This window comes from Pseudophryne corroboree, chromosome 10 (genome assembly GCF_028390025.1).
Source record: "Pseudophryne corroboree isolate aPseCor3 chromosome 10, aPseCor3.hap2, whole genome shotgun sequence".
Classification (NCBI taxonomy): domain Eukaryota; kingdom Metazoa; phylum Chordata; class Amphibia; order Anura; family Myobatrachidae; genus Pseudophryne; species Pseudophryne corroboree.
Window position 1 is genome coordinate 175676140 of NC_086453.1, and position 17806 is coordinate 175693945.

The following is a 17806-nucleotide window of genomic DNA, read 5'->3' on the forward strand; positions in this document are numbered from 1 at the left end:
CACCTACACATGCACCAAAGAACAAGTTTGTCGTTGAAAGCCAGGATTTCACTTCTCTGGTGGCTGCAAATGCCTCACCTTCTGGAGGGCCGCAGGTTCGGGATTCAGGACTGGACCCTTCTAACCACGGATGCAAGTCTCCGGGGCTGGGGCGCAGTCACTCAGGGGGAAACCTTCCAAGGAAGGTGGTCAAATCTGGAATTCAGTCTTCCAATAAACATTCTGGAACTAAGAGCCGTCTACAACGGTCTTCTCCAAGCTGCTCATCTTCTGCGAGATCGAGCCATTCAAGTGCAGTCGGATAATGTAACGACGGTGGCCTACATAAACCGACAGGGCGGAACGAAGAGCGGAGTTGAAATGTCAGAGGTAACCAGTATCATCCTCTGGGCAGAAAAGCACGTGGTGGCGCTGTCAGCAATCTTCATTCCAGGAGTAGACAACTGGGAAGCGGACTTCCTGAGCAGACACTATCTCCATCCAGGAGAGTGGGGACACCATCCGTAGGTGTTCACGGAGGTGACAAATCTTTGGGGAGTTCCTCAAATCGACATGATGGCCTCCCGCCTCAACAAGAAACTTTGGAGGTATTGTTCCAGGTCGAGAGACCCGCAAGCAGTAGCAGTGGACGCCCTGGTAACTCTGTGGGTGTTCCAGTCCGTGTACGTGTTTCCCCCACTTCCACTCACCCGAAGGGTTCTAAAGCTCATAATAGAACAAGAGTTCAGGTAATCCTCATTGCCCCGGACTGGCCAAGAAGGTCTTGGTACGCAGATCTACTGTTGGAAGATCCGAGGCCTCTTCCTTTTTGGGAGGACTTGTTACAACAGGGGCCGTTCGCTTATCAAGACTTACCGCGGCTACGTTTGACGACATGGAGGTTGAACGCCAGATATTAGCTCGGAAGGGCATTCCGAAAAAGTCATTCCTACCCTGATACAGGCTAGGAAAGGAGTAACGTCTAAACATTACCATCGCATTTGGAAAAAGTATGTATCTTGGTGTGAATCCAAGAAGTTTCCTACGGTGGAGTTTCAACTAGGATGGTTTCTCCTCTTCCTGCAAGCAGGTGTGGATATGGGCCTGAGGTTGGGATCCGTAAAGGTCCAGATTTCGGCACTGTCCATTTTATTCCAGAAACAGATGGCTTCCCTTCCTGAGGTTCATACTTTTTTGAAAGGGGTTCTGCACATCCAGCCTCCCTTTGTGCCGCCTACGGCGCCCTGGCATCTTAACGTGGTGTTACAGTTCCTCCAGTCGGATTGGTTTGAGCCTCTTCAGGAGGTTGAAGTCAAGTTTCTCACGTGGAAGGCGGTCACTTTGTTGGCCTTAGCTTCTGCTCGAGTGTGTCGGAGTTGGGGGCTTTGTTTTGTAAAAGCCCCTTTTTAATCTTCCGTGAAGATAGAGCTGAGCTTCGGACGTGTCAGCAGTTCTTTCGAAGGTTGTGTCGTCTTTAAATATCCACCAATCAATTGTGGTGCCAGTTGCTACTGACTTCTCAATTCCACCAAAGTCCTTGGATGTTGTAAGGGCTCTAAAAATCTATGTGAAGAGGACTGCTCGTCACAGAAAATCGGACTCTCTGTTTGTCCTGTATGATCCCAAGAAACTTGGGTGTCCTGCTTCTAAGCAGACGATCTCTCGCTGGATAAGGTTTACTATCCAGCATGCATATTCTACTGCAGGACTGCCGTGTCCAAAATCTGTTAAGGCCCACTCTACTCAAAAGGTGGGTTCTTCCTGGGTGGCTGCCCGGCGTGTCTCGGCTTTACAGCTTTGCCGAGCAGCTACTTGGTTCGGGGTCGAACACGTTTGCTAAGTTCTACAGGTTCGATACTTTGGCCTGTGAAGACCTTAAGTTTGGTCAATCAGTTCTGCAGGAGCCTCCGCGCTCTCCCTCCTGTTCTTGGAGCTTTCGTACATCCCCATGGTACTAATGTGGACCCCAGCATCCTCTAGGACGTAAGAGAAAATAGGATTTTAATTACCTACCGGTAAATCCTTTTCTCGTAGGCCGTAGAGGATGCTGGGCGCCCGCCCAGCGCTTCGTTTTCCTGCAGTGATTTATTGGTTCAGTACTGCTTTGTTCTTGGTTAAGTACTGTTTTGTCACTTGGTTACGTAATCTTGTTAAGCCATTGCTGATTTTTCAAGCTGGACAGCTTGGTTTGCCTTGTATGTGTGAGCTAGTTTGAATCTCGCCACTATCTGTGTAAAATCATTCTCTCGAAGTTGTCCGTCTCTTCGGGCACAGTTCCTATACTGAGTCTGGTAGGAGGGGCATAGAGGGAGGAGCCAGCCCACACTATTAAACTCTTAAAGTGCCAGTGGCTCCTAGTAGACTCGTCTTTACCCCACTAATGTGGACCCCAGCATCCTCTACAGACTACGATAAAAGGATTTACCGGTAGGTAATTCAAATCCTATTTTCTCTAGCATCCATAAGGGATACTGGGGTGACTTAGTACGATGGTGTATAGATGGGGTCCAAAGGAGCCAGTTCACTTTAAATTTCTTCATCTGGGTGTGCTGGCTCCTCCCCTCCTACAGCCTGTTTAGAAAAATGTTCCCTCAGGAGAGGATGCACACTCTGGAGCTCCAATTGCAGCAGGCTGTAGCAGACCTGGCTGCGAAGGCAGGTGACAGACAGACCCCCCTCTCCCTTGCTCAGGGCCACATAAGCGTGGGCTGCCTGACTTACTCTCGGAATCTGATGAAGTGGGACAGGAGGAGCGGGAGGAGCTGGAACCTATTACAGAGGTTCCATCTCCGGCGCAGGGGTTTGAACCCCTCATACTTGCTATCAGTGATGTGTTAAAAATCCCAGCGTTAGATACTGCAGTACAGCAGTAGTTTTTCTCCTCACAGAAAAGGGTTAGCGTCACCTTTCCTGATTCAAAGGAACTAGGTTACATGTTTAAGATAGCCTGGCAAAACCCTGATAAAAATTTCCAGCTGACAAGACGCTTTCTAAGCACTTTCCCATTTACCCCAGAAGGTAGGAAATAATGGGAAAATCCCCCTGCTGTGGACATATCAGTCTCACGCCTATCTAAAAAGGTTGTATTACCAGTCCCGGGCACCTCTGCCTTAAAGGATCCTGGGGACAGGAAAAGAGAGACTACATTAAAGTCTATTTACACAGCAGCTTGTGTATCACAAAGACCTGTGATAGCGGGTTGCTGGATGACACATGCCATTCACACCTGGGCGAGACAGATTCAAGAGGGCCTTGCGACGGATATGTCTCTAGTGAATATGGTTACGCTGGTAAAACACATTCAGGATAATGCATTCATCCTGTGTGATTCTGTCAAGGAGATAGGTGCTATTAATGCAAGGACTACTGCCATTGCAGTGTCTGCGCGCAGAGCTTTGTGGCTGCGTCAGTGGGTAGCAGATGCAGATTCTAAGCGCAGTGTGGAGACTTCTTTTTTCAGGAGAGTGGCTATTCGGGGGTAGTTGGATACGTGGATTTCCAAAACTATTGTGGGGAAATCCACGTTTCTCCCCTCTGGGGCCCCTCCGGCCAGGCGCTGCTAGCGGGATCGTCTTTGCAGTCCTTTCGGATCACTAGGTTTAGGTCAAAAGCCAGAGTCGACTCAAATGCTGCAAAAGTCACCAGAAGCAAGACAAGGAAACCAGCCGCTACAGGTTCTCAGGAACAAAGCACCAGCTCTGCTTCCACCAAGGCCTCGGCATGACGGTGTCCCCCCACCCTGTGGCAGTCTCAAGGTGGGAGCTCAGTTGCGTCACTTCAGCAGCATCAGGGAAAGCTCCTGCCAGGATGCCTGGGTAAAGGAGCTGATTTCTCATGGCTACAAGCTGGAGTCCGACAGTGCTCCTCTCCACTGATTTTTCATGGAAAGGGTTGCTAATCCAACCTGTTTGTGGTACCAAAACTGGACGGTTCGATAAGGCTCATTTTGAATCTAAAATCCTTGAACCCTTACCTAAAGGTCTTCAAGTTCAAGATGGAATCCTTGCGAGCAGTGATTTGGGTTCTGGAAGAACAGGAGTTCATGGTTTTGCTGGATATAAATGATGCTTATCTCCATTTCCCGATTTGACCCCTTCACCAGGCTTATCTGCGGTTTGCCCTGTTGAACGACCACTACCAGTTTCTGACACTGCCCTTTGGCCTGTCCACAGCTCCGAGGGTCTTCACGAAGGTGATGGCGGAAATGATGTTTCAGCTCCGAGTCAATCTCATCCCTTACCTAGACGATCTCTTGAGTAAGGCGAGATCCAGGGAGCTTCTATTGTTCAATATCAACCGCACTATTCAGCTTCTGTCCCATTATGGGTGGATTCTAAATTTGCAGAAGTCTCACCAGGAGCCAACTCAGCAACTCCTGTTCCTGGGAATGATTCTGTATACTGTGGCTAAGAAGGTACTGTATTCCTCCCAGAGGACAAGGCGAGGACGCTTCAGGAGATGGTCCGAGCGGTTCTAAGGCTGAATCGGATTTCCATCCATCTTTGCATACGACTGTTGGGAAAGATGGTAGCCTCATACAAGGCGTTCCAGTTTGGAAGGTTCCATGCCAGAACATTTCAGTTGGATCTCCTGAACAAGTGGTCCGGATCACATCTTCAGATGCATCGGATCATATGTCTATCGCCTCAGGCCAGGATTTCCCTCCTGTGGTAGCTGCAGTCCTCAAACCTGCTGGAAAGTCGAAGTTTCTTGATTTAGGATTGGATTCTCCTCACAACGGACACCAGTCTGAGAGGATGGGGAGCTGTCACCCGAGGGGCTCAGTTCCAGGGCAGGTGGTCAACCCATGAAGCCCTGCTTCCGATCAACATGCTGTAACTTCGGGTGATCTGCAATGCTCTGCTTCAGGCCTCTTCAGTGCTCCGGGATCAGGCCATTCAAGTTCAGTTGGACAACACCACGGCGGTGGCATACATCAATCGGCAGGGAGGAACAAAGAGCAGAGCCGGCATGCGAGAAGTGTCAAGGATACTCCTCTGGGCAGAAAGAAATGTAAGAGCAATGTTGGCCATGTTTATTCCTGGGGGTGGACAACTGGGAAGTGTATTTCTTAAGTCATCATGACCTCCACCTGGGAGAGTGGGGCCTCCACCCACAGGTGTTTCTGCAGATCACCGACCAGTGGAGCTTCCGCAGATCGATTTGATGGCATCTCGACTCAACAAGAAGCTTTGCCAGTATTGTTCAAGAACTAGGGACTCTCAGGCAGTAGCAGTGGATGCACTGACTATGCTGTGGCCTTACCGATTAGTCTACCCGTCTCCTCCGATTCCGTTGCTCCCGAGGGTGCTAAAGAGAATCAGGCATCAAAGAGTCCAGGCAATTCTGATTTCCACAGACTGGCCTCGGATGGCATGGTACGCGGATCTTCGGGACATGTCCGTCAAAGACCCTTGGCCAATACCAATGAGAAGAGACCTTCCTCAACAGGGCCCGTTTGTCTTCCTGGATTACGCGGCTTCGTTTGATGGCATGGTGGTTAAGCGGAACATCCTAGCTCGCAAAGGCCATTCCAAAAGGTTATTGCAACTATGGTTCAGGCCAGGAGGCCTACGCTGTAAAAGCACTACCATCATATCTGGAGGAGATATGTCTCTTGGTGCGAGGAGTGCAAATATCCTACTGCGGATTTTCACATGGGACGTTTCTTACATTTTCTGCAGGCTGGAGTGGATATGGGCTTACGTCTGGGCTCCCGTAAGGTCCAGATTTCAGTCCTCTCTATTTTCTTCCAGAAGAAGTTGGCAGTGTTGCCAGAAGTTCAGACCTTCTTGCAAGGGGTGCTTCACATACAGCCTCCATTTGTGCCACCAATGGCACCCTGGGATTTGAATATTGGACTTTCTACTGTCCTCCTGGTTTGAACCGTTGATGGTAGAAGACAAGTACCTTATGTTGAAGACGGTGATGTTACTGGCCCTGGCTTCTGCTCGGCGTGTCTCAGAATTGGGGGCCTTATCATATAAAAGTGCATACTTGGTCTTTTACGAAGACAGAGCAGAGCTCAGGACTTGTCAGCAGTTCCTGCCGAAGGTTGTCTCTGTGTCCCATTTGAACCAGCCTATTGTGGTTCCATCAAGTTCTGGCACTTCTGCTCCTCCAGAGGCATTGGATGCTGTGCGAGCCTTATAGATCTATAGCAAGAGGACGGCTTTGTTCAGAAACACGGATTCCCTGTTTGTGCTCTATGATGCGTAGAAAAAAGGTTGTCCTGCTTCTAAGGAGTCTATTGCTTGTTGGCTTAGGCTAGCTACCAAACAGGCCTATGTGTCTGCAGCCTTACCGGTTCCACTCTAGAAGATCGGTGGGGTCTTCCTGGGCAGCTGCTCGTGGAGTCTCGGCCTTGCAACTATGCCGAGTTGCTACCTGGTCGGGGAAGAACACCTTCGTGAAGTTCTACAAGTTTGGTAACCTGGCCAAAGAGGATACCCAGTTTGGGCAGGTGGTGCTGCAGACGTCTCCGCACGTTCCCGCCTGTTCTGGAAGCTTTGGGATGTCCCCATCGTACTAAGTAACCCCAGTATCCCTTATAGATGTTAGAGAAAATAGGATTTTAATTACCTACTGGTAAATACTTTTTCTCGTAGTCCATAAGGGATACTGGGCGCCCGCCTCAGTGCTTTGACTTTTCTGCATTTTCTTTTCTTGTATGAATGTTTAATTGCTCAGCTGTTGCTGTTGTTGTTTGTTACCAGCCATTGCTGGTCGGTTTACGTTGTGGTGTGTGAATCTCACCACTCGTTGCTTGTTATGTTCCTTCTCTCAAGTATGTCCATTCCCCTTCAGGCACAGTTTTGCCTAGACTGGCTGTGGGAGAGGGCATAGAGGGGAGGAGCAGCACACCCAGTTGAAGAGATTTAAAGTGCACCGGCTCCTTTGGTCCCCATCTATGACCCCAGTATCCCTTATGGACTACGAGAAAAGGATTTACCGGTAGGTAATTAAAATCCTGTTATCAGGCAAGTCAGCTAATTGCATAATGTCTATTGAGGAGCGTTGGAGTATTTGAAGCAGATAAACTGCTTCAAACGCTCCTGCAACGATCATATTGGGGAAACGAGATAGCGTTTGCTGCGCACACTATCTTGTTCCTGACCCCTTGATCTCCTTCAAGAGATGAAAGGAAAGAACACACTGAGCAAGAAATTTCTCAGTATGTATGGGTCCACACTAATCCGATAATCGTGTTTATCCGATTGGCGGCACTCATTGTGTTGTGTGTACCTGGCTTAACTCTCACTCAGTAATGACAGATTGGCACTTCGTAGCAGACTGACAGATGTTAGCCAGACTGGACACTGATCCTTTTGCTGATCAGCCAATCCTGGCCAGCTTTAGAATTGCATTTCCAACTAAATTCAAAAATTAACATGGCAAAATAGAATGGACTACAAGTAAAAAGCAAGTTACAATTGATTAATTTTATTTTGATAAGGTATTTATTATATAAAATGTTTTACATATGGGTAAAAATATACTTTCAATACAGCAACTTTTTACTGCATTTTTATGTAATCTGTATTTTAATGGTATCCATGTATATTAATGCAGCTGATTGGCGTGTCTTTTCCATCTGATAAAGTAATGACATTACACATTATTGTGGAGAGTATAAAAACCATGTAATTATGTATACAGAACATAAACTAAGACTTTTCTGAACATTTTTATTGATTTAATTTACAGATTATTTTCTTATCTTTCAGGCAGTTTTGCACTGGAGAATTCAGGTTTGTACATATAAACTGATAGCTACGAACAGTCATGTTATCATGTGTCATTAGAGATGTTTTTACTAATACACACGCGTTGGGTATGGGTGACCGATGGCCAGGATCCCGATGGTCAGCATACCGACGCCGGGATCCCAGCCGCCAGAATGCCAGCAGGGGGCGAGCGCAACAAAGACCCTTGCGGGCTCAGTGGCTCGCTGTGCTCGCCACAGGTTCTATCCCACTCTATGGGTGCCGTGGACACCCACGAGTGGGAATAGTCCTCAGCCCCCATTCTGGCGGGGATCCAGGTATCGGTATGTTGACCGCTGGGATGGTGACTACATCCCTTTCTAACATGTAATGTATATTTTAATTTCAAAGAAGAGATGTATGGAAAGCCTTAATATAAAATCTTAATTTCTCTGGCTGGGTCCACAGGATTATCCACAGGATAACATTGGGATATTGTCGAGCGACAGCGAAAATGGCACCAACACGGTCACAAGCTTTCTGGCCTCCACTATATAGTCCCGCCCACTGATTCAGTCAGATCAGTTTTTTTTGCTTGGTGCGGCAGGAAGCCGCATGGTCACAGGGCTGCTGTGAAAGCAGCCTTAAGTTTTCATTAATTTATTTTTATAGACTTACTGTTTTGGTTTTTGAGCGACTTCTCTTAACAGCGTCTTAAACGCACATTAGAAAGAGTCGCTCCAACAACTCCCCACCGGGTCGCAACAACGCTTACCTCCGCGGTACAGTGCTGTCTCGACGGGCGTCTGTGTCGGATGTTCTAGCAGGTCCAGCAGACGTAACCAGGCTGTGGCTGGAGCATGGGGAGACGGTGAGTCTATGGACTTCCTCTTACTAGAGGGGTCAGGACCCAGCTACACTGATTTGGTGGAGACTACAAACAGTGTGTTGATGCGCCGAACATCTTGAGTGTGACAGCGCTACGCTCCGGGGATCATAGGCGCCAGGACTAGGTAGAGGTCACGATCTTTGGAGTTTAAGTCAACAGGGGGTTTCAGACGCTATCCTGGCCGCCCCTCCTCCGAGTTCATGGCCAGTCTCTCGTTTCATGAACTGAATGACCTCACTTCCGACTCAGACGCTACCACGAGGGTACTCGGTTGCATCTTAGACTCTGCGGTTGTGTTCACTGGATATAAACCCGCCCAGACCGAGTCGCAGGCCTTTAGCGTCTGCATGCACGTGGAGTCGCTCAGCGTCCGTGTCCGTTGGTGAGCGTCCGTGTCTGATATCAGTTACGAAGAGCGGCAATGTACACCAGTAGCGTCTGAATCCACTCAGCGTCTTACGAGCGTCTTTGCTTGGATATGGAAGTGTGGTGAGTCTCCCTGTATCCCGCTCTCTGGAGGCAGGGTATACAGTACTAAAAATTCACTCTACTTCTTAGTATGCATTGTTAATTTTTTAGTACCTATTGCATATGAGACCTGTATATTACTGTGTTTTCTGCATGTTATGTTGAAATTAGAACCAGTTAAAACAGAAGTACAATTTTCCTACTTATGTTTAAGTTATTATGGAGGTTGTATTCTCATATGACAATGTCTAATGCTTTAACATGTGACTGACTGCTAGTATGTTTGCTGACTTTTCTGTGTAATGTCAGTCCTGTTCTGACCCTCAAATCAGGTGCATTGTGGTCAGATTGATTTCACCTCTATATACTGATTATAGGGTGTTTTTCAGTCACAAAATTGTGTAGTCAATATCAGATAAAATGTCTGTGAGCGGCAAAAATGATGAGGAGAATTTGTCAAGCACTCCCATAGCCCTAACATGCTTATCTTGTAAGTCAGGGGTAATTGATATGAATCAATTGGTCACTTATGAGGGTTTGTGTGCAAACTGTTTAGCTTTTCAGCGAAGTAAAAAACAGGAGTTAGTTCAACCTCCAGTAGAGCCACTATGGAATATGTTCGGAAAGACTCTGTCTTCAATAGCGGACAGGTTAGCTCCGGTAGCACCACCTCAAGGGTTAGGTTACACTATGAACCCATACATGCAGCTCCCTTCCTATGGTTTGGTTCCAGTAGCTTCTACAAGCAACCAAGGGCCAGGTAAGACTAAGACAGATACGTCTGTATGGCAGACTACACAAGATGATACATCGGATGATGATGCGGAAACAATAGATTCAACTCCGTATGATGATCAGTCGCAGAGCTTTAGTTCAGAAGATGTAGCTGAACTCATTAATGCAGTGAAGGCTGTGCTTTCTCTGGAAGCACCTGCCAAGACAGCGTTAAAAGCAAAAGCACCTGTATTCAAACGAACAAAGTCAGTGAAAGCTGAATTTCCAGCGTCAGATGAGTTGACGGAAATGATGGATGAGTCTTGGGCAGCGCCCAGTAAAAAGTAGAAGATTCCTAAGAGATGGGATTCTTATTATCCATTTCCTGCTGGAGATTGTTCGAAGAGAGAAGTTCCTCCAAAAGTAGATGCACATGTTCTGCGACTCGTGCATAAATCTGCTTTACCACTGTCATCTACCTCTTTGAATCATGTCACAGACAGAAGGGTAGAGAGCCTATTGAAAAATATTTTTTCTCTTGTAGGTGCAGTGGTAAGACCTGCTATGGCTTCGGCCTGGGTAGCAAAGGCAATGGGCGAATGGATAGAGGAACTAGAGAATGACATCCCCTCTCCTACTAGGGAGCAAGAGGATCGTCTTTGCCGTTTAAGACAATCTGCCCAGTATTTAGAAGAAGCAGCTATTGATGTAGGCACTGTTGCTTCTAAAGCTTCAGCCCTGGCAGTAGTCGCTCGCAGAGCAGTCTGGCTACGGACCTGGAAGGCAGTTGCGGAGTCCAAGAAAGAATTAGAAGCATTGCCTTTTGTGGGTAATATATTATTTGGAAAACCTTTATAGGATATCCTAGAATCAGAGGCTGAATCGAAAAAGGTCAGATTTCCGGCTACCTATAACCCTAAGTCCAAGGGTTTAAAATTTCGCTCATTTCGCTGGCAAAGCAAAGCGAAAGCTAAAGAGAAGCCTAAACAACCCCAGTTTAAATCCAGGGGTAGGAAGCAGTGGGCTAGCAAAAAGCCAGCTTCCAAACCTGAACAGAAACCCTCAGCCTGAAGAGACGGGCCTCCGCCTGGAGGATTCCAGGGTTGGGGGCCGACTCCTGCAATTTGCACACATATGGCAACAGTCAACAACAGATGCCTGGGTGCAGAAGGTAGTATCTCAGGGGTATGGGTTCCCATTCAGGAGGCAGCCTCCTCAAAGATTTTTTTGCACCAGCCCGTCTCGTATAGAGTCGAAGGCCAATGCCCTGCAAGAAGCAGTCCAAAAATTACTGCAGTCAGGTGTGATTGTCCCAGTACCTCCATCACAAAAGGGACAGGGGTATTACTCCAATCTGTTTCTAATCCAGAAACCAAATGGGTCTTATCGACCAATTCTAAATCTGAAGATGTTGAACAACTACATATGGATCCCGAAGTTCCACATGGAGACGTTACGCTCCATAATGTTGGCTATGGAACCGGGAGACTACATGGTATCTCTGGATGTACGGGATGCTTACCTACATGTGCCCATAGCACTGTCACATCAGTGTTACCTCAGGTTTGCCATCCTCCAGGAACATTTCCAGTTCCAAGCTCTGCCTTTCGGGCTAGCTACAGCACCCAGGGTGTTTACCAAGATCATGGTGGTTATGGCAGCTTGTCTGCGCAAACAAGGGATAAGAATATTCCCATACCTAGACGACCTGTTAATCTTCGCACAGTCGCAGGATTTACTGTTGAGCCATCTCCAACAGACGATAGTTTGTTTACAGAGACACGGGTGGCTCATAAATTGGGAGAAGTCGTCCCTGAATCCGTCACAGCGGATGGTTCATTTGGGGGCCATACTGGATTCAGACCTACAGAAAGTTCTCTTACCAGAGAAAAAAATAGTCAAGGTGCAGGTCATGGCTCAGGAAGCGTTGCAAGCCCAGACAATGTCAGTCCATGCAGCAATGCGACTGTTGGGTCTGATGGTATCAACGTTCGACATGGTGGAATATGCGCAATTCCACTCCAGACCGTTGCAGCATCTCATTTTGACCAAATGGAACGGAAATCATCAAACGATAAAGAAACAGATGATAAAGATTCCAGTAAATGTAAAAAGGTCTCTAGCGTGGTGGCTACAGACAGCCCATTTAAACAAGGGGAGACCCTTTTGGATAAAAGAGTGGCAAGTCCTGACGACAGATGCCAGCCTGCAAGGCTGGGGGGCGGTACTCGGAAGCCTATGGTTCCAGGGAAAATGGACCTCAAGGGAAAGTCGCCTGCCGATAAATCTGTTAGAAATAAGAGCCATTTACTTGGCTCTAGTTCAGGCAAAGGACAATCTACAAGGAAGACCAGTCCAGATCCGCTCAGACAATGCGACGGCAGTAGCATACCTCAATCATCAAGGAGGAACTCACAGCAAGAGTCTGATGGAGGAAGTAACTTCCATTCTAAAATGGGCGGAACTCCATCTCCCGGCATTGTCAGCAGTATTTGTCCCTGGTGTACTAAATTGGGAAGCGGATTTTCTCAGTCGGCACACCATTCAGGAAACCGAATGGGCACTACACCCAGAAGTGTTTCAGACACTGGTGAACAGATAAGGTCTACCGGAGATAGACCTTATGGCGTCTCGTCTAAACAACAAAGTTCCGAGGTACGGATCAAGAACAAGGGACCCAGGAGCGGTCCTGGTAGAATGGAGGTTTCAGCTGGCATATCTGTTCTCTCCAAATTCTCTGTTACCCAGAATAGTGAGAAAGATAAAACAGGCAAAAGGAGCAATCATTCTAATAGCTCCAGCTTGGCCAAGAAGGCATTGGTACACAGATCTGTTGAGAATGTCCGTGGAAGCACCGATACTGCTCCCTCAACGTCCAGATCTATTAATGCAGGGTCCTTGTTGTCACAGTCGTCTGGACCGTCTATCTTTGACGGCGTGGCTGTTGAAACCTCTATCCTAGAGGCTAAAGGTTTTTCGAAACAAGTAATCGAAACCATGCTTAGAGCAAGAAAGCCTTCTTCGGCTCGTGTGTATCATAGAATATGGCAAGCCTATATTCACTGGTGTACTGGAAAAAATTACAATCCGAGATCTTTTAAAGTAGCTAGGATTTTGGATTTCCTTCAGGCAGGATTGGATAAAGGGTTGAAGGTTGCTTCCTTGAGGGTGCAAGTCTCAGCGTTGACTGTATGGTTTCAGCAGAAGATTGCTGACCTACAGGATGTACATACGTTTTTCCAAGGAGTAGTACATATTCAACCTCCATTTGTTCCTCCTGCAGCTCCCTGGGATTTGAATTTAGTTCTAAAATTTCTCCAGGGTCCTTTGTTTGAACCACTTGAGAGAGCAGATCTTAAGTGGTTAACGGTTAAAGTTCTTTTTTTACTGGCAATGGCGTCAGCCAGAAGAGTGTCAGATTTAGGAGCATTATCTTGTAAGTCTCCTTTCCTAAATTTTTTTCCAGACAGAGCAGTTCTCAGAACGAGATCTAGTTATCTTCCAAAGGTGGTATCAAAGTTTCACCTGAATGAAGAGATTGTAGTCCCAGCTTTTCAGGTATCGGGACTATCTGCGGGAGAAGCGTCGCTGGACGTGGTCCGGGCTTTAAAAATCTACATAGATCGTACTAGTGCCATCAGGAAAACAGATTCCCTCTTCATCCTCTACGGATTCCATAGAAGAGGATGGCCTGCTAGTAAACAGACGCTGGCGAGATGGCTCCGAATGGTAATATCAGAAGCTTATTCTCATGCAGATCTCCCTATTCCGGCTAATGTCTCTGCACACTCTACACGTAAGGTAGGTCCTTCTTGGGCAGCACAACAGGGTGCTTCAGCAGAACAGATATGTAGGGCAGCCACTTGGTCTTCCATAAACACATTCATCAGACATTATGCCTTGGATACTTTTGCCTCTCATGACGCAGACTTCGGGCGAAAGGTCCTCCTGTGCAATCAGGAGCGTCCCCACCACTAAAATGGCTTTGGGAATCCCAATGTTATCCTGTGGATAATCCTGTGGACCCAGCCAGAGAAATGAACGTTATGGTAAGAACTTACCGTTGATAACGTGATTTCTCTTATGTCCACAGGTATCCACAGGGATCCCACCCTGACGCACCTGATTTGAGGATCTAGACAATCACTAAACCTCTTCCTTCTTGTATGGAAGGGTGTGCATGTGTGTTCTTATTGCCTGTACAGGTCTCTACCTAATGTTCCTGCCTAAAATCGCTGTGGAAAGAACTGATCTGACTGAGTCAGTGGGCGGGACTATATAGTGGAGGCCCCAATGCATCCTGGGAGGCCAGAAGGCTCGTGACCGTGTTGGTGCCATTTTCGCTGTCGCTCGACAATATCCCAATGTTATCCTGTGGATACCTGTGGACATAAGAGAAATCACGTTATCAACGGTAAGTTCTTACCATAACGTTCATTTTCATTTGATTAATTATTATGGAACTACTGGCCACGTGTAATCTAGTTGACCAGTTAGTTTGTTTTCTCTTACGTCCTAGAGGATGCTGGGGTCCACATTAGTACCATGGGGTATAGACAGGTCCAGTAGGAGCCACCGGATCTTTAAGAGTTTGAGAGTGTGGTCTGGCTCCTCCTTCTAAGCCCCTCCTACCAGACTCAGTTTAGAAAATGTGCCCGGAGGAGCCGGTCACAGCTAGGGGGAGCTCCATAGGAGTTCTTTTAGTTTTATTATTTTTTTTTGTTAGAGTTTAGGCACAGGGAGGCTGCTGGCAACAGTCTCCCTGCTTCGAGGGACTAAAGGGGGAGTAGTGTTCACCCTGAGGGGTCTGAGCCACTATCTCCGCTGACAGGACACTGAGCTCTTGAGGGAATTGAACGTTCGCCGCCACAGGGCAACGCTCACCCCAGCAGCATGCTGCCACCCCCCTACAGGGCCAGAAGACCAGTGGCGAGTTAGTCACCGCCCCCCCTGGCAAACGGAGAGCCGGTGTGAAAATGGCGGCAACAGAGTAGGGAGCTAACTGCGCTCCGGGGCTCAGCAGTACATGGTGCGGCGCTGTGAGGGGCGCCCTGAGCCAGCGCCTACACTGTCCAGCAAGCCTGTCAGGGTCCCAGAATCGCTGCCAGCATGTTTCCTCAGGCCAGTATAAACTTACAGGAGAGCGGGAAGCAGCGCCATGTTCAGGGGGCGGAGTTTCTCCTCAGAGCGGACCCAGCAGCGTTCAGCACCATTTTCCTGCCTGCACAAGCGCTGACAGGGTTACCATATCAACTCCAGCTATCTTGTACCGTACCAGGGGCTTGTAGAAGGGGGGGGGGGGGGGGGAGTATATGTGTACAGTGTAATGTAACCTATTAAGGTGCACAGTAAGCGCTGGGGTGTCCCTATATCTTGAAGCGCTGTGTGTGGGTTGTCTCCAATCTCTGTGTCTCTCTTGGCATTCTTAGGGGGAAAACTCTGTCTGCCCCTTCCCTGTGTGCGGAGTGCTTGTTATCTACATAAAACTATGTCTAAGGACTCTGTGTCATATGCTGCAGAGGATAATTCCTCTCAGGATGATCCCATTCCATGTAATCAGGATTGCATTGTTTTAGCGCAGGTCCGTGCAAGGGAGCCTGAGTGGTTAGCCTCTCTTAAAGGTATGATTTCTCTGATTTCTACTAGGGTTGCACAAAATGAGACTGCTACTTAGGTTTTACAGAACTCTATGGCAGTTTGGTCCGGTTCTGTTCCATCGGGACCTCCTAATGTACACTCTCAAAAACGTGCTCTTGCCCAAATTATGCAAGATGACACGGATACCGATTCTGACATGGCAGACTCTGATGGGGATGTGCTGCGGGGGGGTGGCATCTCTTGCAAAAGGGGTGCAGTTGATGATTGAGGCCATTAGAGATGTGTTGAATATTGCTGATACAACACCTGAACAGGTTGAGGAGGCTTACTTCACTGACAATAAGAAAGCCTCGCTAACCTTCCCTGCGTCTAAGGAATTAAACGCTATATGTAAGAAATCCTGTGAAAACCCAGAGAAAAAAATTTCAAATCCCTAGAAAGGTTCTGGTTGCTTTTCCTTTTCCTGAGGAGGATTAGGAAAAAATGTGAAAACCCACCCATGGTGGACGCATCTGTTTCCAGACTCTCAAAAAAGGTGTTTTTTTCCTGTTCCAGGATTTACCGCGTTAAAAGAACCGGCTGATAGCAAAATTGACACTACGCTTAAATCCATATACACGGCTTCAGGGGCGATATTACATCCAACTATTGCCTGTGCATGGATTTCTAAAGCTATAGTAAAGTGGTCAGGCACGTTACTTGAAGATTCGGATACAATGGATAAAAGTGACGTTGAATTGTTTTTACGTAACATACAGATTCTGCAAGATTTATGGTGGAATCCATGAAAGACCTGGGTTCCACGGCTGCAGGGATATCTTTCATGTCTGTCTCAGCTCGCAGAAGACTTTGGCTGCGCCAGTGGTCTGCCGACGCGGAATCCAGGAGAGGTGTGGAGAACCTACCCTACACAGGTCAGGCTCTCTTTGGGGAAGCGTTGGATGCGTGGATTTCCACGGCAACCACGGGTAAGTCACCTTTTCTTCCCTCAGCTGCGCCTGCTACAAAGAAACCTTTTTCTTCAACTGCGTCACAGTCCTTTCGGACTGCCAAATCAAGAAAGACCAAGCCGTCTAACACCTTCTTTAGAGGAGGTCGGGCAAAATCCAAGAAACCTGCTGCTGCGGATTCCCAGGAACAGAAACCTGCTTCAGGTACATCAAAGTCCTCAGCATGATGGTGGATCGCGCGGCCTGGAGGTAGGGGCGAGGCTCAGACGATTCAGCCACGTCTGGGTGTCGTCCGGCCTGGACCCCTGGGTACAGGATATTATGTCCCAGGGGTACAGACTGGAGTTTCAAGATCTCCCACCTCACAGATTCTTCAAATCGGGCTTGCCAGTTTTGCTGGCAGACAGGGCTGTCCTACAGGAAGCCATCCAAAAGTTGGTAGAGTCACAGGTCATTGTACCAGTTCCACCTCATCTGCAAAACAAAGGTTACTATTCGAACCTTTTCGTGGTACCGAAACCGGATGGTTCGGTCAGGCCCATTTTGAACTTGAAATCACTAAACCCCTTTCTGAGGGAGTTCAAGTTTAAAATGGAGTCTCTGAGGGCGGTAATATCAGGTCTGGACGAGGGGGAATTCCTGGTATCCCTGAATATCAAGGATGCGTACCTCCACATTACGATTTGCACTGTTAGACAGTCATTTTCAGTTCCAGGCACTGCCATTCGGCCTCTCCACGGCACCAAGGGTGTTCACCAAGGTGATGGCGGAGATGATGGTTTTCCTCCGCAGACAGGGGGTGAATATAATCCCATATCTGGACGATCTGCTAATAAAGGCATCATCCAGGGAGAAACTGTTGCAGTCCATTGTTCTCACGACTCATCTGCTCAGGGAACACGGTTGGATCCTGAATCTTCCAAAATCACGTTTGGAGCCGACCAGGAGGTTGTCTTTTCTGGGAATGATCCTCGACACAGAAGTGCAGAGGGTGTTTCTTCCGGAGGAGAAAGCGTTGGTGATACAAATAATGGTCTGGGATGTCCTGAAGCCAGCCTGTGTTTCGATTCATCAGTGCATTCGACTTCTGGGGAAGATGATGGCCTCTTATGAGGCTCTGCAGTACGGGAGGTTTCATGCTCTGCCCTTCCAACTGGATCTCCTGGACAAGTAGTCGGGATCTCATCTACACATACACCAGAGAATACGTCTGTCGCCAAAAGCCAGGATTTCACTCCTCTGGTGGCTACAACTACCTCACCTTCTGAAGGGCCGCAGGTTCGGCATTCAGGACTGGATCCTTCTAACCACGGATGCAAGTCTCCGGGGCTGGGGCGCAGTCACTCAGGGGGAAACCTTCCAAGGAAGGTGGTCAAATCTGGAATTCAGTCTTCCAATAAACATTCTGGAACTAAGAGCAGTCTACAACGGTCTTCTCCAAGCGGCTCATCTTCTGCGAGATCGAGCCATTCAAGTGCAGTCGGATAATGTAACGACGCTGG

General features: G+C 47.9%; 1 protein-coding gene across 2 annotated transcripts in view; it reads left to right on the forward strand.

Annotated features, from left to right (window-relative positions):
* Positions 1–17806, forward strand: part of PPIH (peptidylprolyl isomerase H) — a 305388-nt gene that overhangs the window by 70727 nt on the left and 216855 nt on the right. Inside the window, exon 3 of one of the 2 annotated variants that reach the window (XM_063941659.1) lies at positions 7707–7730. The exons of the other annotated variant lie outside the window; for it this stretch is intronic. Coding sequence (XP_063797729.1) covers positions 7707–7730 — 24 coding nt within the window. The remainder of the gene's footprint in view (positions 1–7706; positions 7731–17806) is intronic. 2 annotated transcript variants of the gene reach the window in all.